The sequence below is a fragment of the Schistocerca piceifrons genome, chromosome 9 (assembly GCF_021461385.2).
Source record: "Schistocerca piceifrons isolate TAMUIC-IGC-003096 chromosome 9, iqSchPice1.1, whole genome shotgun sequence".
Classification (NCBI taxonomy): domain Eukaryota; kingdom Metazoa; phylum Arthropoda; class Insecta; order Orthoptera; family Acrididae; genus Schistocerca; species Schistocerca piceifrons.
The window spans coordinates 184,098,144-184,118,906 of NC_060146.1; the positions used below are offsets into that span (position 1 = coordinate 184,098,144).

At 45.4% G+C, this 20,763-nt stretch overlaps 1 protein-coding gene across 1 annotated transcript in view; it reads right to left on the minus strand.

The window, feature by feature from the left end:
• Window positions 1-20,763, minus strand: part of LOC124717306 (dopamine D2-like receptor) — a 168,887-nt gene that overhangs the window by 10,017 nt on the left and 138,107 nt on the right. The window contains exon 6 of the mRNA XM_047244132.1: window positions 12,003-12,103. Coding sequence (XP_047100088.1) covers window positions 12,003-12,103 — 101 coding nt within the window. The remainder of the gene's footprint in view (window positions 1-12,002; window positions 12,104-20,763) is intronic.

A 20,763-nucleotide genomic window follows, 5' to 3' on the forward strand; every position in this document is an offset into this window, starting at 1 on the left:
AGGTGGCGCAGTGGTTAGCACACTGGACTCGCATTCGGGAGGACGACGGTTCAATCCCGTCTCCAGCCATCCTGATTTAGGTTTTCCGTGATTTCCCTAAATCGTTTCAGGCAAATGCCGGGATGGTTCCTTTGAAAGGGTACGGCCGATTTCCTTCCCAATCCTTCCCTAACCCGAGCTTGCGCTCCGTCTCTAATGACCTCGTTGTCGGCGGGACGTTAAACACTAACCACCACCACCCCCCCGACTCGAACCTCCGCCGGGACCAGCCGCACAGTCCAAGACTGCAGCGCCCTAGACCGCTCGGCTAATCCCGCGCGGCCCGCATGCCAACTATGCCTCTAGCAGAGAGCGTGCGGCTTTAACGTAAGCTAGTAGCAGGGTGAGGAGTGAGTAGGACGGCAGAAGGAGGCGGAACAAGTAGGACTCTTTAGGCAAGGCCTATTGTCATTTTGGTCGTGCTATTTCTCTGCGCTTGGGGGCGCGTCTTCGAGTCGAAGTCAGTGCTTGCAACGTCTTGGTTAAGAGGGAAGCATGTCGTATTATAACTATGGTAGGAGACCTTACATATGTTGGGTGAATTAGGCGACAGTGTGAGGCTTGGCAAATGTTCCTTTCTATTGTCTTTCCCAGTGCGTCGCCGTCTGCTTATGCGCCTTACAAGCCTTCACGGCTATTAGAACTCTAAAAATACTGGCTCGGTCATCCTGGTTGCTTAAGCCCCGGTCGTGGGTACGTTGAGTGTGACTTCAAGAGGCCTCCACGTACTTACACCAGCGAAAATATGTGATCTTCTGTAATTAAGACACACTTTGAAACATCCTGGCAGATTAAAACTGTGTGCCGGACCGAGATTCAAAGTCGGGACCTTTGTCTTTCGCGGGCAAGTGCTCTACCAACAGAGCTACCCAAGCACGCCGTGCCCTCACAGCTTTAATTCTGCCAGTACCTCGTCTCCTACCTTCCAAACTTCACAAAAGCTCTCCTGCGAACCTTGCAGAACTAGCACTCCTGGAAGAAAGGATATTGCGGAGACATGGCTTAGCCACAGCCTGGGGGATGTTTCTAGAATGAAACCTTCACACTACAGCGGAGTGTGCGCTGATATGAAATTTCCTACCAGATTATAACTTTGCCGGACTGAGACTTGGTAGAGCACTTGCCCGCGAGAGGCAAACGTCCCGAGTTCGAGTCTCGGTCCGGCACACAGTTTTAATCTGCCAGGAAGTTTCATTTCAGCGCACGCTCCGCTGTTGAGTGAAGGTTTCATTCTAAAGACAAGCTTTGTTTTTAGCTTCTTGTATATCGGGAATGCCGCGTTATAGGAGGAGAAGGCACTCGCGCTTGACAGTGTATAAAGCTGCTAGTTAAGTTGTTAATACTAGGAGAACAGGATTCATGCCAATTTCATGGTATTTAACGTACTGTCTGCTAATGTAATTGAAGTTTAGTAGAAACGTAGGCTTCCGCGGCCACTGTCACATTCAATAAAAATTTTCTAGGCTCGTGAGTGCATTGTCAATGTATATAAAACTACCGCCGTTTCGGTCCCTGTTGCTAGGTACCTTCTTCAGTGTGTTCTGTTTACTGTTAAACAGAAACACTCTGCAGAAGGTACCTTGCAACAAGGACCGAAGCGTCGGTAGTTTTATATACACTCCTGGAAATGGAAAAAAGAACACATTGACACCGGTGTGTCAGACCCACCATACTTGCTCCGGACACTGCGAGAGGGCTGTACAAGCAATGATCACACGCACGGCACACGGACACACCAGGAACCGCGGTGTTGGCCGTCGAATGGCGCTAGCTGCGCAGCATTTGTGCACCGCCGCCGTCAGTGTCAGCCAGTTTGCCGTGGCATACGGAGCTCCATCGCAGTCTTTAACACTGGTAGCATGCCGCGACAGCGTGGACGTGAACCGTATGTGCAGTTGACGGACTTTGAGCGAGGGCGTATAGTGGGCATGCGGGAGGCCGGGTGGACGTACCGCCGAATTGCTCAACACGTGGGGCGTGAGGTCTCCACAGTACATCGATGTTGTCGCCAGTGGTCGGCGGAAGGTGCACGTGCCCGTCGACCTGGGACCAGACCGCAGCGACGCACGGATGCACGCCAAGACCGTAGGATCCTACGCAGTGCCGTATGGGACCGCACCGCCACTTCCCAGCAAATTAGGGACACTGTTGCTCCTGGGGTATCGGCGAGGACCATTCGCAACCGTCTCCATGAAGCTGGGCTACGGTCCCGCACACCGTTAGGCCGTCTTCCGCTCACGCCCCAACATCGTGCAGCCCGCCTCCAGTGGTGTCGCGACAGGCGTGAATGGAGGGACGAATGGAGACGTGTCGTCTTCAGCGATGAGAGTCGCTTCTGCCTTGGTGCCAATGATGGTCGTATGCGTGTTTGGCGCCGTGCAGGTGAGCGCCACAATCAGGACTGCATACGACCGAGGCACACAGGGCCAACACCCGGCATCATGATGTGGGGAGCGATCTCCTACACTGGCTGTACACCACTGGTGATCGTCGAGGGGACACTGAATAGTGCACGGTACATCCAAACCGTCATCGAACCCATCGTTCTACCATTCCTAGACCGGCAAGGGAACTTGCTGTTCCAACAGGACAATGCACGTCCGCATGTATCCCGTGCCACCCAACGTGCTCTAGAAGGTGTAAGTCAACTACCCTGGCCAGCAAGATCTCCGGATCTGTCCCCCACTGAGCATGTTTGGGTCTGGATGAAGCGTCGTCTCACGCGGTCTGCACGTCCAGCACGAACGCTGGTCCAACTGAGGCGCCAGGTGGAAATGGCATGGCAAGCCGTTCCACAGGACTACATCCAGCATCTCTATGATCGTCTCCATGGGAGAATAGCAGCCTGCATTGCTGCGAAAGGTGGATATACACTGTACTAGTGCCGACATTGTGCATGCTCTGTCGCCTGTGTCTATGTGCCTGTGGTTCTGTCAGTGTGATCATGTGATGTATCTGACCCCAGGAATGTGTCAATAAAGTTTCCCCTTCCTGGGACAATGAATTCACGGTGTTCTTATTTCAATTTCCAGGAGTGTATATTGACAATGCGGTCACAAACCCAGAAAAATGTGAATGAATATAATTGAAGTTCGTTTACCAACCGCGTGCATCCCTTCAAATCTTGTTGATTTTCCGCCTGCGTGGGGCCCCTGCTACCGTTACGCCACTGGGCGTTGTTTTGAAATTGAACTGCGATTGGCGGGCGAATCTTCTTATCTCCTTTTTGAAATTTTGGTGTGTGTTTGTTCATGCTTTTTGTTTTTTTTTTTTTTTTTGCTGTTAATACTGGAGGGGTTATTCTTTTGCCCCTTTGTTGATATCCGAGTGTGTAATTATGCTTGTAGCCTTATTCTGTTCAGTTCCATGAGCGAGGGGTTAATGACCATTTATAATTTGATTATTTGTTGAACGTAAACACCCTTTTTCTTGCGAGGTAATACTAGCAGTTACTAGCACCACGCACAGAGTTATATCGATTGTCCGGGAGGTGTCTATATCTGATTTACGCTGAGCGACTACCTGGGTGCAACCGGTTGGATTCTTAGGTCGAAGTTGAGCGCTGTCTCTTGATCAACAGTATTTGCTTGGCCAAAAGAACTGCTTGAAGCAACATTGTAACTATCTTCGTCTTTCTAAAATTGTGTATTTTTTGAAATGTGTGTGTGTGTGTGTGTGTCCTTTTGGGGAACTGAATGAAAATTTAAAGGTCATTCTTTTAGTAAGTTTTTATTTGATTGGTAAGCAGTGTTGTGGAACATTCTGTGATACCACGCAATTGTAAACTGGTACACAGGCTGTCATAAAATTGCTTGTGACACAAATACTTCTTGTTGTAACTGTCGTTTCAAAGCGTAGATACTATTTTGTTCACAATCAACCGTGTTTATGGTCAATACCAGACATATTACTTCCAGATGTGTCATTTATTGAGAATTCAGATTCGGTCGATATCACCGTTTTGTTCAATCGTCTGAAGATTAACAGTATTAGTGGATTTTATGTGAATACTTTTATGTCTGTTAAAATACAATATTTCTTGGTTTATATTTACTTGGATGCTTTGCCTTGCTCATTGAGCCCTCTTACGCTTACAGCATGTCAAACTAGATTTGTAAGTATTTAAATTTGAACAATCTTATTTTTAATAATGACAGAAGGTGAAGAACTGAATTAAAATTTATGCTATGGCCGGGACTTGAACCCAGGTCTCCTACGTACGAGGCAGATGCACTAATAGTTACATCAACGTAATACAGCTGCATAGACTAGCTTTGCCCATTGCCTTCCCTAACACAGACTTCACTTCACGCCTTCACCTCATTTTGCTCTACACTTGTGTAGTTGTTAGCACATCCACATAGTAAGCAGGAGACCCTGGTTCAACTCCCGTCCATGGTACAAATTTTAATTCATTTCCTCAGCTTCTGTCATTATCGAAAATAAAGTTGAGACTCATATGTCTCAAGGAAATTGTCATTCCATCAGATCAATCTTATTCTTGATGTTCTTAAATTGTAACATCATGGTATATCCAATATCCTTATAAAAGCGATTCAAAGATGAATACGACTGCTACCACAACTAAAATCCAAAAAGCAGCCTTTCACTAAATCATCTGTTATCACATTACATACATTCTCACCAGTCCACTAGTGGAAAGCCAATAAACAGCAGTTTAACATCTCTGTATTCGCAATATCGGTGAACGTTAAATGCAGCAAAATAGTACGGACTAATCGTTTCTTACACCATATCAAGTTCTAAAGAAAGATGCTCGTCCATATCAACTTTGATAATGGGTGTTCCACACAACTGTTCTTCCTCTTGCTTTTTATCTATGAGCCACTCTGGACTGCATAGGAAACGTTTCTCCTCCCTCTTCGCCCACATTTCATCATTTCCCAAAGTTTCTCTCTTCTTTCTTCTGTCAAAGTGGGTCCAGACTTCTTTTAGAATTTTTCATGGAAACCTTAGAAATTTTCAGTTTCTTTCTTGCAATCGTTTCTCTGTATCTTGTGGAGTAGTTTTTAATTCTTCTCTGTCTTCTCTTCCAACTTCTTTGCATCATGCTTTATCCACATCTCATTTACCGTAATCAGTGAATATTTTTGTCCGTCTCATGGTAATAACACGTAGGATGTGGCCACAGAAAACTGTTCTTCTTTTCCTGTTTATGCCCGCAATTTTTTCTGTATGTCTACAAAGTCTATTACTATGATGTCATCTGTATCGTGTTTGCTCTTTAACTGGTCCCAAACTGTAAACTGTACCGTAGTATTTTTTTCTTTGCTTTCAAATGCTTCCATCCTCGCCTTTTTGTTTAAAAGTAAACGCTCTGCTACATAAAGCGCTTCGTGGAGAATTATAGCACTATCTACGTTTAGCATCAAGGGCATTGATTTCTTTCATATACAGTACGTCCTTACTGACGTAGCACACTGTTTTTATCTGATTAACTTTTCTTTTAATGGTTTATTTCTCCGAAATGCCTTGTTCAGTTAGTTTTCCTAAGTACTTGAATCTTTAGTGGTTTCAGTTTTTCCATACTTAGTTTTCATTATCTTAGGGGTTGCCCTAACGTTTCATAAATTTGGTTTCCTCAAAGTAGATATGTAAGGTGGCTTCCTCAGCTTAATCTTTTTGCAACTTTACCAGTCTCTAAATGTTTCCATTGAATTGTCAAAAAATAGTTAGGTCGTCCGACACCGCTAGACAGTCTACTTTTAGGTTATTCCTTTTGTGACCTAGTCTAACACACTGACTGACTTGCCTTTCTCCTAATGACATTCCCTCATGATTTTATCCAAAGCAGGTAAAAAGCAATGGGAAGAATCCGCCCCCTACCTAATTCTAGCTTGAATCTCAAAACTAGTCGATGTCTTACCACTAAATCTCACTTTAGAGTGGTGGTTTGTTATTGTATAGCTTCGTACTTTTATTATATAAGTCCATTTCGTTGAGAAATGCAAACAGAGATTTCCTATCGATTGACATGCGCTTCTCTGAAGTCAACAAAAGTAATCACGAAATCCTTAGAGCTTCTTTTCCGCTACATTACTATTGCTTTGAGAAATTGCTCTGAATATGATCTTTTTTTTCTAAAACCACGTTGCTATTCGTGAATTAGAGGGTCGAGTTGTTACTGTGGCTCGGTTAATAATGCTTCTGGCAAGATTTTGTAGGTACTCAGAGGAGGGAAAATGTCTCTGTAGTAGTTTATACTTCCTTTGTGGAGTCGATGGATCAAAATTCGTCTTCCGGTCTCCAGGAATCTCTGCTGTTAACAAAATACGATTCACAACTTGGCTAGTTTGTCCAGAAACTTATTATTCGATTACTTCGAAAGTTCTCCAATTACGGAATTCTTGAGTTTCTTTGAGGGATTACATAATATCACAGAATTACCCTTTTGATTCGGGTTGCAAGTTCCAGTGCTGAGTATGTTCTTGTCTGAATTTACATTTCGATTTACTATATTCTCAAATGTTCATCTTCAAATACTTTTAGTACTTTTTGAAAGAAGGTTCATTTAATGAATGCCCGAGCCGGAACTGCAATTGTGAATTTACTGTGAGCTGTGTCGAATCGGATGGACCCAGACCTGTAGGGGAGGGGCGGGGGGAGGAGGGGGAGGAATGGCAACCGAGGGATGGAAAGCTAGTGCTCTGCAGTCTGTGCATTTCTTGCGCAGCTTAATATGCATTAATTCCCTTCAACGCAAGAATAACCCACAGTCGAAGCACAAGAATGATGAGCGAGTCTTAACACTCTGCAGAGATGCTGTATTACGCATCTTTGGCATCTTCATTATTTTGATAGGCCTAATCTGCTTGGAGCGTCTCCATTGTCTCGATATAATAATCTACAGGTCTTGGGCCCTAGAGACGATTGTGGAACGACAGTTTTGCATTATTAACAGAGCATTGTGTTTCCTATATGCTAGCAACACAAAACCCGCTATTTGAAGTCTGGTACCATGACATCGGGTACCCGTGTTCTAGACGCAGTGTGTTTAACTAGTGATCAAAACGTTCTGGGTCCCGGGTTTGAACCTCGCCACTGTTTAAATTTTGAATAAAAATCATCAGCAATATCGGCCTAAGACTTCCGACATGAGAAACCACTCCCATTCAGCCAACGATTTAGTCAAAGAGGCTGGAAGAGAGGACAAAGGTTCAGGGCGCTGTCTTACGTTTGGGATGGGAAACAGCCTCCAAACAAAGGAAAAATTAGCAGTCACCTACATGCTTGAGAATGCAGAAGGCAATATAAAAGCACATCATTAGAAAAAAAAAACATAATGTGTATCCACAGGGCACATGCCCTGAATCTGAAAAAGTATCATGATAATCTTTCCATTGGCAAAAGATTCCACATTAGCTTGCCTTCGAATTTCCAGGAAGGACTACCAAGAATGAAGAAACTATGAACGATCCAAAAAATAAAAAAGGTAACATTCGCCGAATCGGGGCGTGGAAAAACAGAAGTTTGATCATAGTAGGGAAACTTGAAAATCCGAGAGACGAAATGTAGAGACGTCAGTTTGGATATAATGGGGATCAGTAAAGTGAAATGGAGAGAAAACAAGGATCTTTGATCACACGAATATAGGCTAAAACCAACAGCAGGAGAAAATCATTTATGGCAGTAGGATTCGTTATGAAAAGAAAGGTAGGGCAGAGTGTGAGTTACTGTCAACAGTTCGGTGATAGGTTTTTCTCGTCAGAACTAGCAGCAAACCATCAACAACAATAGTTCAGTTATAGATGTGAACGTCTCAAGCAAAAAACGAAGGAAAAAGTACATGGTGGTATTGAAATGGTAATTCAGAACGTCGAGGGAGAAGTTTACAAATTGGAATACTGATATATGGTAGGAGTAAAAGAAAGGGTTTCGAATGGTTATGGGCTTGGGAGTAGAAATGAGAGAGGAAAAAGAATAATAGAGTTCTGCAGTAAATTTTTGTTAGTGATGGAGCTTACTCTGTTCAGGAATAAAAAGAGAAGGAGGGATATTTGAATAGGCAGGGAGATGCTGGAAGATTCCAGTTACATTACCTGGTGCACCGGTGAAGATTTCGAAATCAGATATTGGATTGTATGGCGTACTCAATGTAAACCAATAGTAAAGCGTAGGCCAAAGTTTAAGAGACTAATGAAACAATGTGCAAATATGTGGGAAACGGAAGTACTAAAGAATGAAGACATAGTCTTGAAATTCTCTCAAGCTACAGATGGTGCAACAGTGAATAACTAAGTAGGCAGTTCAGTTGAAGGGGAATGAAGATCCTTAAAAAGGTCAATCATAGAAGGTGGAACGGAAAACACAGGTACAAGGAAGGTAACTGTGAAGAAACCATGCCTAACAGAAAAAATGCTTTAGTTGATCGTTGGGAAAAGCAAGTACAAAATGTTCCGCCAAATTCTGGAACACAGAGAAACAAGTTACTTAGGAATGAAATAAACAGGACATGCTGGAAGCGAAGGCGAAATGGCGTCATAAAAATGTAAAGAAATAAAGAGATTGATCGTCGGGAGAATTTATGCAAAATATGGAATTCTATCACCATTCAGCGACATACAAAGTAAAGATTGTAAAATTAAGTTTGCAGTGGGAATTACACTACTAAATGCTACAGAGACAGTGGATAGGTGGAAAGAGTACATTGAGCGGCTGTATGAAGAGAAGGATTTATATGATGACTTGACAGAAGTAGAAACACGAGTCGCCAGAGCTTCGCATGACTGAAGATCAAATAAGGTGGAAGGGAGAGGTTTCATTCCACAATAACTTCTAAATTCAGTGGGTGAACGTGGAAATAAAACGAATACTCAAATTGGAGTGTAGAATCTATGAGACTGGTGATGTACTACCAGACATCCGAAAAAATATCATCCACACAATTCCGAAGACAGCAAGAGCTCACGAGCAGCATTGAAATCACTCTTAAATCACCACATAATGTCCATTTGTGGTCTGAATAGCAGAGTTTTCTTAATACCAGTTCAAGGTTTTCGCATCATTCTTTCAAGTGAACCAAGTGTCCAACTGGTATAGAAGCATACTTATTGCCATTGTGTAGAAGTACTGGTTTAAGGCTTCTTTTTGAAGATTCAATAAAAGGTCTCCACTCATCAGGAGCATATTCTATTTTGAAACGTGCCGTAAGTCCAGCAACATCACCGCAAAACACCAGGTCACCTTCTTGAGAGAAGAGAGATACAGGCTCCTTTTCCCTCGATCGGTACCAAGAAAAGGATGTGCCCGGAGCCGACATATGTTTATCTTTCAGCCTAGATCCGAAAACCTCTGCCGATTCATTAGAAATGCCTAGGTCTCTAACTAAATCGTTCAGTTCGAATTGTGAGAATGGAATGCGATCGGTTGTCCCAGGATCGTAGCAATCTGTCTTCTTCACTGTCATCTTGATGAGCCAGTGGCTCGTGAACATCTACGTCATCCAAACAACCTGGAGGAGAGGGTATTGGTACTTCAGGTCCATGAGAAACAAGGCGAATGGCTGATTGAATGTTAGGGTAAGAAATATCCTTTTTGTTTTTCAAACTGAAACCTCGTATGTTAAAAGAACAAAAATAGCAGTCATCACCATGATTTTTGGGCTTCCTCCAAACCATTGGAATTCCAAAACGTAAGGACTGCTTTTTACGTTGAAACCATTGCCTCAGTTCTGCAACACACACTGAACAAACTTTGTGTGGGGCCCAAGGCTTGCCTTGATCTCCTAACTTTATACCAAAATAGGCAAAATATACTTTTTCAACAAAATCAGAAATGTTTCTTTGTTGCTTTTTAACGGTATAGTTACCAGAAATGTAGCAGAAGCAATGTGGCTAGTTTAAACATCCTCTGGTATCCATTTTCGATTGTCCATAAAACAACTTCACAACACAAGAAAACAGTCACTACTTTAAAGCGCTAGTAACAACAACACGTGAACAGTACTGAGTGAAGAGGTACTGTGAGCTGAAGGACAATAGCAGAAGCTCACTGCTTGGTGATGGCGGAGGAAGGGGCAGCGCGACTGACAGGCACTGACGTGAAAGTACTGCTGGTTTCTCCTAATTACTCTTTATTTTACGTATATTTACACAACTGGCCATTAAAATTGCTGTACAACACAAAATTTTACGCCTCGCCCTGCCCGTCAACATCGCCATTGGACTGTTGATAACTGGTAACATGTTGCCTGGTCGGACGAGTCCCGTTTCAAATTACACTACTGGCCATTAAAATTGATACAGCACGAAGATAACGTGCTACAGATGCGAAATTTAACCGACAGAAAGAAGACGCTGTGATATGCAAATGATTAGCTTTTTAGAGCATTCACACAAGGTTGGCGCCGGTGGCGACACCTACAACGTGCTGACATGAAACGAGTTTCCAACCGATTTCTCATACTCAAATAGCAGTTGACCGGCGTTGCCTGGTGAAACGTCGTTGTGATGCCTCGTTTAAGAAAGAGAAATGCGTTCCATCACGTTACCGACTTTGATAAAGGTCGGATTGTAGCCTATCGCGAGTTGTAGTATCTTATCACGACATTGCTGCTCGCGTTGGTCGAGATCCAATGACTGTTAGCAGAATATGGAATCGCTGGGTTCAGGAGGATAATACGGAACGCCGTGCTAGATCTCAACGGCCTCGTATCACTAGTACTCGAGATGACAGGCATCTTATCCGCATGGCTGTAACGGATCGTGCAGCCGCTTCTCGATCCCTGAGTCAACAGATGGGGACGGTCGCAAGACAACAAGCATCTGCACGAACCGTTCGACGACGTTTGCAACAGCGTGGAATATCAGCTCGGAGACCATGGCTGCGGTTACCGTAGACGCTGCATCACAGACAGGAGCGCCTGCAATGGTGTACTCAACGACGAACCTGGGTGCACGAACGGCAAAACGTGATTTTTTCGGATGAATCCATGTTGTGTTTACAGCATCATGATGGTCGCATCCGTGTTTGGCGAGATGGCGGTGAACGCACACTGGAAGCGTGTATTCGTCATCGCCATACTGGCATATCACCCGGCGTGATGGTATGGGGTGCCATTGCTTACACGTCTCGGTCACCTCTTGTTCGCATTGACGGCACTTTGAACAGTGGACGGTACATTTCAGATGTGTTACGACCCGTGGCTCTACCCTTCATTCGATGCCAGCAAAACCCTACATTTCAGCAGGATAATGCACGATCGCATGTTGCTGGTCCTGTATGGGCCTTTCTGGATACAGAAAATGTTCGACTGCTGCCTTGGCCAGCACATTCTCCAGATCTTTCACCAATTGAAAAGTCTGGCCAATGGTGGCCGAGCAACTGGCTCGTCACAATACGCCAGTCACTACTGTTGATGAATTGTGGTATGGTGTTGATGCTGCATGGGCAGCTGTACCTGTACACGGCATCCAAGCTCTGTTAGACTCAATGCCCAGGCGTATGAAGGCCGTTATTACTGCCAGAGGTGATTGTTCTGGGTACTGATTTCTCAGGATGTGTTCACACAAAATGTGTGAAAATGTAATCACATGTCAGTTCTAGCATAATATATTTGTCCAATGAATACCTGTTTATCATCTGCATTTCTTCTTCGGTGTAGCAATTTTAATGGCCCGTAGTGTAGTACGAAAACGGCTAAATAACAGTTTACGGAGATCCTAAAAACCAAAATTCAAACTCAATAGAGTGTTGACATATCGAAAAAAGCTAAAACTAGACAAGCAGCTTGTGAAATAACTGTACGTGATGGAATTTTTTCACTATTTTTCCTGAAATCAGCGTTGAACACACTTTAAAAATCAATAAATCTGAAACAACATTTGTGTCGCAGACCTATGTTATCAGTGTACTATCAATGCTTACAGAGGTATAGTTAGTTATCGTGACACGGACTACTCCGTGTGGATGTTTGTGATGACGAGGTGCGAATGCAGTCTCACCGAGAACGATGGCGAGCGTCTTGGTGGCCTTGCGTTCTTTCCTGGCCGAGGACTTGTCGCGCTTCTTGCGGCTGGCGCGGTTCACCTTGTAGATGGTGAACCTGGCGGCCGCCTGGCCCGGCTTCTCGCGCTTGCTGCCCCCCGTCGAGGGCAGCAGGGAGTCCACCGTCGCCTGGCGCGTCACCGGGGGCGGCGCCGCGGCCGTGGGGGCGGCGGAAGGCGGCGGGCTGTGCGTCGCGGACCCGGTCGCCGCCCCCGGAGACCCCACGTCGCGTGGTGTCGCCCCCACTGGCGAGGAAACGGCGCCTGCAGGAGCCACTGTGGGGCCCGTCGTGGACGAAGAAGACGAGTCGTTTCGCCGCACCTGAAGACAAGGGCACACCAAAGTCATCCCACACATACCAGCTGTAATCCCCAATCTGTCACAGCCCTAAATCACTCATAATGCCATCAGTATTCATCACTCATCAGTTATAACCACCAACCAATCATTTCAGTGATCAGCCATAATCCCAACCAATCACAGTCCAGGCGGCCGTTGTGGCCGAGCGGTTCTAGGTGCTTCAGTCTGGAACCGCGCTACCGCCACGGTCGCAGGTTCCAATCCTGCCTCGGGCATGGATGTGTGTGATGTCCTTAGGTTAGTTAGGTTTAAGTAGTTCTAAGTTCTAGGGGACTGATGACCTCAGATGTTAAGTCCCATAGTGCTCAGAGCAATGTTTTGAATCACAGTCCCTATTTTGGTTCAAATGGCTCTGAGCACTATGGGACTCAACACCTTAGGTCATAAGTCCCCTAGAACTTAGAACTACTTAAACCTAACTAACCTAAGGACATCACACACACCCATGCCCGAGGCAGGATTCGAACCTGCGACCGTAGCAGCCCCGCGGTTCCGGACTGCAGCGCCAGAACCGCACGACCAACGCGGCCGGCAGTCCCTATTTTACTTGAACACAATTATTATCCACTGTTATCGTCCCACATCAATCATAATTCCAAATCACATTGACTAATCAGTTCACCTATAAATCACAATAACCTGTGTGTCATAATATCCACTCAGTCATCCACAGCCAATCACAATCCACAGCCAATCACAATCCTCAGCCAATCACAATCTCCATTCTATCACAATCCTCAATCAATTATAAATCAAAATTTAATTGTAATCTCCTTTAAGTCATCAATGACAACGGGCTTGCTTCAGTGGATACACCGGTTCCCGTGAGATCGCCGAAGTTAAGCGCTGTCGGGCGTGGTCGGCACTTCGATGGGTGACCATTTGGGCCGCCATGCGCTGTTGCCATTTTCCTGGGTGCACTCAGCCTCGTGATGCCAATTGAGGAGCTACTCGACCAAATAGTAGCGGGTTCGGTCAAGAATACCATCATAACGACCGGGACAGCGGTGGGCTGACCCCATGCCCCTCCGATCTGCATCCTCCACTGAGGATGACAGGGCGGTCGGATGGTCCCGGGAAGCCACTCGTGGCCTGAAGACGGAGTGCTTTAAGTCATCAATAAATAATAAACCTCTTTCAGTGACTATGATCCCAAATTAACTACATCCGCAAATTTACAAGACACACCTGTTGTTCGAACAAAAGTTCTTCGAACATCTGCCCTGGCAATACGTTTCTTCACAGTTAAATATTCTGCGAATGTTTCATACTGCTTTGAGCGAGACTAGACAACTTGCAACAGTCTGTCTACGACCGACTCCTGTCAGTAAACTGTACCAAATTATGACTATAGCACCATCAAGTATTTTCTGGAAAGCAGCTGGAGAAGTGGAGAATATAAAACAGGAAGCTGATAGCAAACAGCCCATGTTCATGTTTGGACACGAGTCACAACATACGAGACTCAGATCAAGAAAGAGCTTCATGCATGGAATTATTACAGCAGCTCATTCATCTCCTGGAAATAGACGAGCGGAACTTCGGCTAGATTCTCTGCCTGACGCACACCGAGCGAATGTCAGAGAGGAACCAGTCGCAGGATCACGCCTGCCTTACGGGGCATGGTAGACGCTGAAGAGACTGAGAACTGGGGTGTTACCACAGTGCAAAGTAAACCTCAGGAAATTGGGCTTCAGCAGTCGTGACGAAATTTGCCAGCGTGCTGACTGGCAGAACCAACACCTGCCGGTCTGCAGGAGCTTGCCAGATAACCAGACTACTTCTGACCCTGCTGCAGCTAAGAGAACATTAATGAAACCCACAGAATATTGGCTTTCCGCAGAGTATGAAGAGTATTATCTAGCTGTTTGTTTGTTCTTACGTTTTATTTTGTCTTGCTGTCTGTGTTTCATAAATACGTGTCTGCACCTCAATCCTTGTCCATTTATTATTAGAACTTGCTGTCTTTACTTCATTGAACACCTCTGAAATGGATACTTAGCATGTAATTAATGTCTGTACGTTATTGCAGCTCTACCAATATGGTAAGAATTTCATGTTGGATAAATAACTACAATTTCCAATCAAATCTCTGATGAATCACAATCCTCATCATCAGTCACTTGCAAGCTACAGTCAGTCAGAGTTAATAAATATTTAGTCAATCAGTAACAATCAGTCAGTCAACAATCACCACCACCACAACCACCACCACACCCAACACAGATATCCCTAATTCTGAACAATCCGCCACCTTAAAATAAGTAAATCTGTTGTTAGAGCTTATTAAGATCAGTGAAATTTCTGGCGAGATTAAAACTGTGTGCCGGAACCTTTGCCTTTCTTCGACAAGTGCTTTACCTATTGAAATATCCACACAATTCTAGGTATGCCCTCACAGCTTTGCATGCGCCAGTACCTCATCTCCGTCCTCACAAACTTCAAATATGTTCTTCTGCATATTCTGCGGGACTTGTACCCCTGTCAGAAAGGATACTGTGGAGACACGACATATCCGCAAATTATGGAATTGTTTTCATAATGAACTTTTACTCTGAAGCTGCGTGTGCGCTAATCTGCAACCAAAATAGCACACAAAAATAGCGCTCTGATGCAAAGTGAAAGCACTGTCTGTGGAGTGTTTGTACAATGAAGGAATATAGTGACACATATGCTTGAAGTCTGTCAATAATAGTTCATGTGCATCTGTACTCTTGTCTTTTCCTGTTGGTAGGCGTGTGTGATTAACATTAATCCTCACAAGCTGAAAATCCTTGGCCACAAAACTGTAAGAAAATTTATAAATGCTTCTAAGACCATACCTGGAATGCTATGGTTTCTGTCACTTAAGCATCAATTAAAGTGGTGGTTTCTAAACTATGTTTCCTTTACAACCAGCAATCCCTGACCACTCTCCCTGGGACTGTACTGTTAGAACGATTATACCAGTCGAGCACATCTACTTTACGTTTAATTTTACTGTTTGCACTTTACATCAGCTCGACAGTGCCATAAACAAAACACCCCACAGCAGCGCTTCTCAGTTCCCTCGAGGGTAGAACTCTTCAGAGCCACTCTATACACGCTCATAGTCAGATTTGTGGGTGGGCCGTAGTCTGGTAGCTGCAAAAGTTAGGGTTTGTCTTGTAGTTTCGAGTTACGTCGTATTTCGTAACAATATGAGACACGCACTAGTAAATGAGGAGAGACCGCGACAAGATGATTCTGATGTGTTTTGGGCACATGACGGCAAGGTCATGGTGAATGTAGATGAAAGTGTTAGAACTATCAAACTTCAAATGCAGTTCAGAAAGTTCTTAATACGCACAAATACATACAACACACACAGACACACACACACACACACACACACACACACACACACACACACGCACACACACACACACACACACACACACACACACACACACACACACACACACCCAGACACACACACACACACACACACACACAAATACGATACTCATACATGTTTCAGCTCTAAAACTTGTAATAGAAGGAGGTAAGTGGAAAAAGTTAAAGCATTTGAGCAGTAGCTAACTGATGATGAGGCATCCACTTTGAAAGACACTAAAATCTCCAGTCTAAAAGCCTAAGTTGGAATCTGCACACTATACAAAATTCATAAAACCTTACCACAGTATCATCAGCAGGTAATATAATGGGCAGATCCCCGCCCAAATTTGCTTCTCCCCCATCTTCAGAATAAGAAGCATTCGGCTGAAACGAGGGTTATGTTGATTACTCTCTCTAGCGTGTGAGGTCAAGTGTTAGGGAAAAGTGCCCATTTCGAAGAGGGTCAGAATCACTTCATTCCTCCACAGTGCCCGGTATGAGGCCCTGTAATTGGCTTCAACGAGCACTGCTTACTGTCTGTGCCACTCTTCCTCCCACAGCTGCATGACTCTCAGCATCACAAGCGAAAACACGGCCGGAGTAGAAATGGCTCACTGACGGCCGCAGCACTCGCTGGAAATGGTCATACGAGGTAGTACAGAACTGTGATACATCTCTGAAGACAACGCTGGAGATATTGCGACACCATTCATCAATAGTTCATGCCTCCTGGATGCGGCAGCCGACTGTGTTGTCATATTAATGGTAGACTATGCATGGGAGAGCCCACGGCCTTGCCGCAGCGGTAACACCGGTTCCCGTCAGACTGGGCTAGCACTAGGATGGGTGACTATTCAGTCTGCCGAGCGCTGTTGGCAAGCGGGGTGCACTCAGCCCTTGTGAGGCAAACTGAGGAGCTACTTGATTGAGAAGTAGCGGCTCCGTTCTCGTAAACTGACTTACGGCCGGAAACAGCGATCGTGTGATACCCAACTCGCTTTATTTGTTCATGAGACCCAGAAAATATTAGATACAGGCTCCCAGGTAGATGCCATTTTCCTTGCCTTCCGGAAGGCGTTCGATACAGTTCCACACTGTCGCCTGATAAACAACGTAAGAGCCTACGGAATATCAGACCAACTGTGTGGCTGGATTGAAGAGTTTTTAGCAAACAGAACACAGCATGTTGTTCTTAAAGGAGAGACGTATATAGACGTTAAAGTGACCACTGGCGTACCACAGGGGAGTGTTATGGGAAAATTGCCTTTCACAATATATATAAATAACCTAGCAGATAGTATTGGAAGTTCCATGCGGCTTTTCACGGATGGTGGTGAAGTATACAGGGAAGTTGCAGCATTAGAAAATTGCAACGAAATGCAGGAAGATTGGCAGCGGATAGGCACTTGGTGCAGGGAGTGGCAACTGACCCTAAACATAGACAAATGTAATGTATTGCGAATACATAGAAAGAAGGATCCTTTATTGTATGATTATAAGATAGCGGAACAAACACTGGTAGCAGTTACTTCTGTAAAATATCTGGGAGTATGCGTACGGAACGATCTGAAGTGGAATGATCATGTAAAATTAATTGTTGGTAAGGCAGGTGCCAGGATGAGATTCATTGGGAGAGTCCTCAGAAAATGTAGTCCATCGACAAAGGAGGTGACTTACAAAACACTCGTTCGACCTATTCTTGAGTATTGCTCATCAGTGTGGGATCCGTACTAGATCGGGTTGACAGAAGAGATAGAGAAGATCCAAAGAAGAGCGGTGCGTTTCGTCACAGGGTTATTTGGTAACCGTGATAGCGTTACGGAGATGTTTAACAAACTCAAGTGGCAGGCTCTGTAAGAGAGGCGCTCTGCATCGCGGTGTAGCTTGCTCGCCAGGTTTCGAGAGGGTGAGTTTCTGGATGAGGTATCGAATATATTGCTTCCCCCTACTTATACCTCCCGAGGAGATCACGAATTAGAGAGATTCGAGCGCACACAGAGGCTTTCCGGCAGTCGTTCTTCCCGCGAACCATGCGCGACTAGAACAGTAAACGGTGGTAATGACAGTGGAACGTAAAGAGCCCACCGCCACACGGGTGGCTTGCGGAGTATAAATGTAGATGTAGATGTAGATGTAGAGCACATGCCCCTTCATATACGCATCCAGTGACGCCTGTGGTCTGAGGATGACACGGCGGCCGGTCGGTACCACTGGGCCTGGCAAGGCCTGCTCGGACGGAGTTTATGCATGGGAGTGTAATTTCCAGTCCACCCGCTGCTAGGGACAACCAACGGTGCAGGCTGATGCAGAATGTTGAAGGGAGCCCACTGCTTGGTCTCCGATGGCAGGGGCAAAAGGGGATGAGCTACAATCTGCTTCGTGCACAATACGGTGATCCTCACGTGTGGTGGTCAGGCGTGGTAGGCTAGAATCTTGATGACGAGAATGCCTGCCCTCAGGTTGCTATACAGTCCAGCATCGACAGTCACATCTGATTTCTCAAATATGGATATCACACGATTCAGTTAGGTCGCCGAATGGAGACCGAGAATAAGGCTCATTTCAGACTCTGTCAGGTGCACGGCATCACCCAAAATGCGACGCTGTTCACGTCCCTTGTATATCCTACAAAGCATCGTGACGAGAGTAGGAACACTAACGCATTCTGTCACAAATAACTGAAACTGTAACAACATGATAATGATGTGCACATACGTGTAGTATTGACATCCAACCGTGTGTTCTGGGTACTTCCCATTTTTTTTTTTTTTTGACAGGCAGCATATTAGAAAGACGAATAGAGGACAGCCTCTCATTGATCTAATAGTCTGTCAGTAATCCAATGTCTGACTCAGTGATTAAAAAAATAAAGATGAAGAGACAAAATTGATTTTCTCACAGACTGTGAGTGGGCTGTGACCACAAGCTGGTTTAGTTGACTAGAGAAGTGGGGGACTCACCTTGGGTCTTGGACTCGACTCGTGGACGTGAGAGGAGGCGGCGCCAGACGTGGTCGTGGTCGTGGTGGTGGTCGCCTCGTCGAGGGTGGAGGCGGCGTAGCCAGAGTCGTTGTTGCCGTTCGCCTCCGGCACGACCACCGCCGCCGCATCCGCCGCTTCCGCCCCAACGCCTCCGCCCCCGGGGCGCCCCACGTTGTTGCTGCCGCCTCCCGCGGCAGTGTTGCTCAGCACTCCCGCCGCCCTGAACCGAAGACAGGTGATTCCATTCCTTCATCCGTCCCCTATCCATTTTAGAGAATCTTTGATACGGCAGCAAGGTGAAAAGCGGTTGGCCTCTACTGGCTAGGGTTTTAGAGGATTTCCATTGGTGTTAAGTAACTATGTCCACCTAAAATCAGTCCAGATAAAATACAGAGTACACATAATATTCTTCCCTGATCCTGAAAATTTATTTCTAAGTGACAATGATAGATACGGCGTGAAGTTTGTTACGGGGAGCTTATACAGATACACTCTGAAAGGCGTTCTGATAGTACCTGGTTTCTTTTGATGTGAAGTGCATCAAAGGATGGTCTGAAAATTTTGAAGACCCTGGGGGTTTTTGTGACAGGGCAGCAAGCAGTATCCTTCTAATGAGGACGCTGCTCGTATCTTGTGCACAGATCTTCAAAGCAGTCCGAGGATATCGACGCGTTGTATTTCCAGAGAAACAGGCATACGTCAGAGCACTGTGGCGAGGATTTTACACAACCTTGCTGCATTTCCAAGCATGTAAAGTGCAGCTCCTGCCGGTGTTGCTGGCAGGTGACAGACCCAGACGTGCTGTGTTTCCTGCAATGAATCGATGCAATCAGTGACTACCTTAAGAAAGTTTGTTTTTCTCGTGAAGCTCGCCCCTGTGCAGCTCGCGTTCATGCCGTTTCTTCTTTGGCATTTTGTCACACCGAGTGCCGTCTTGTTTCTTCCTCACTTACTGGCGTATAACGAAGTCGCTGGCTTGCCTCCTTGAGTGGCAGCAGCAGCGCTTATCGATACTAGTACTGTCGTACTATCTTTGGTGTGACCGCTAGTGTTTCTGGGCGATGGTGGTGTGTATGGTGGTCAGTCGGTTGTGATGGAGCAGCGAGGAAGTCTCCACAACGTGTGGCTAGGCCGGGACCGCTGGCGGCGTGCACACGCTGTCGGATCGTGAGGCGCTAGCTGCGAGACCGACAGAGTTCGTTGCCCACCGAACCTGCACGCTGAAGTTGAGTGATCAGTTAACCTGTTATGAGACCTCTGCTGTTGTGACATCTCTTCGTTAATTTGCACGTTGTCGCTCCCAGGGCTGCTCGGGCTAACAGCAACGTATGATGTGTTGGAATCGGCGAAATCTTGCAGCCGTCTTCCAATATTGTGATTAATTATTAAATTGGCTGTTACTTGCCAGACAAGTACACCAGCGGTATTTTCTGTCCTGTGGCTGTTAACGCCCCAGTTACGTGCCGTGGTCGCTAGCGTAGTTTTCCGGAAGTGTGCCTTTCCTCGTCGTGTTGATGCTGTCCAGCATGGCGTGTAGTTCGACAGCCTTTCAAGTGTTTGGTTCATATTTTGCTTAGAGTGGTTATTGTTCCCCTGGCTGTTTTTAGGCACCAGTTTCTAAAGATGTAGTGTTGTTCGTATCCTCGTCCTTGGCCGATATTTTCCATCGTTGTGCCGTTCGTCGGACGGAAGGGAATTGGTTAAATTGTTTGTCGGTCCTTGCACTGTCCCTAGTTTGGGTTGCCATTCGATTATTTAACTTCAAGTCTTGGCTGCCTGTCTCACCTGATCTTATGTTTGGGCTACCTTTTCAGGCCGACCCTTGGAACATTTCTGAGCACCGCTTGTTCTGTTTGTTTTAGATTGTGATTTTCATTTTAGTTTGAAGTACTGTGTGAGGCCTTTGGCCGTGTATTAATCCAGTTCTTTTTAAATTTTACATAAAGGCCTCCACCCATGTTAAATTTTTGAAGATTGATTTTATATAAAAAAATTTTCCTTAAAATTTTTTCTACCTGAA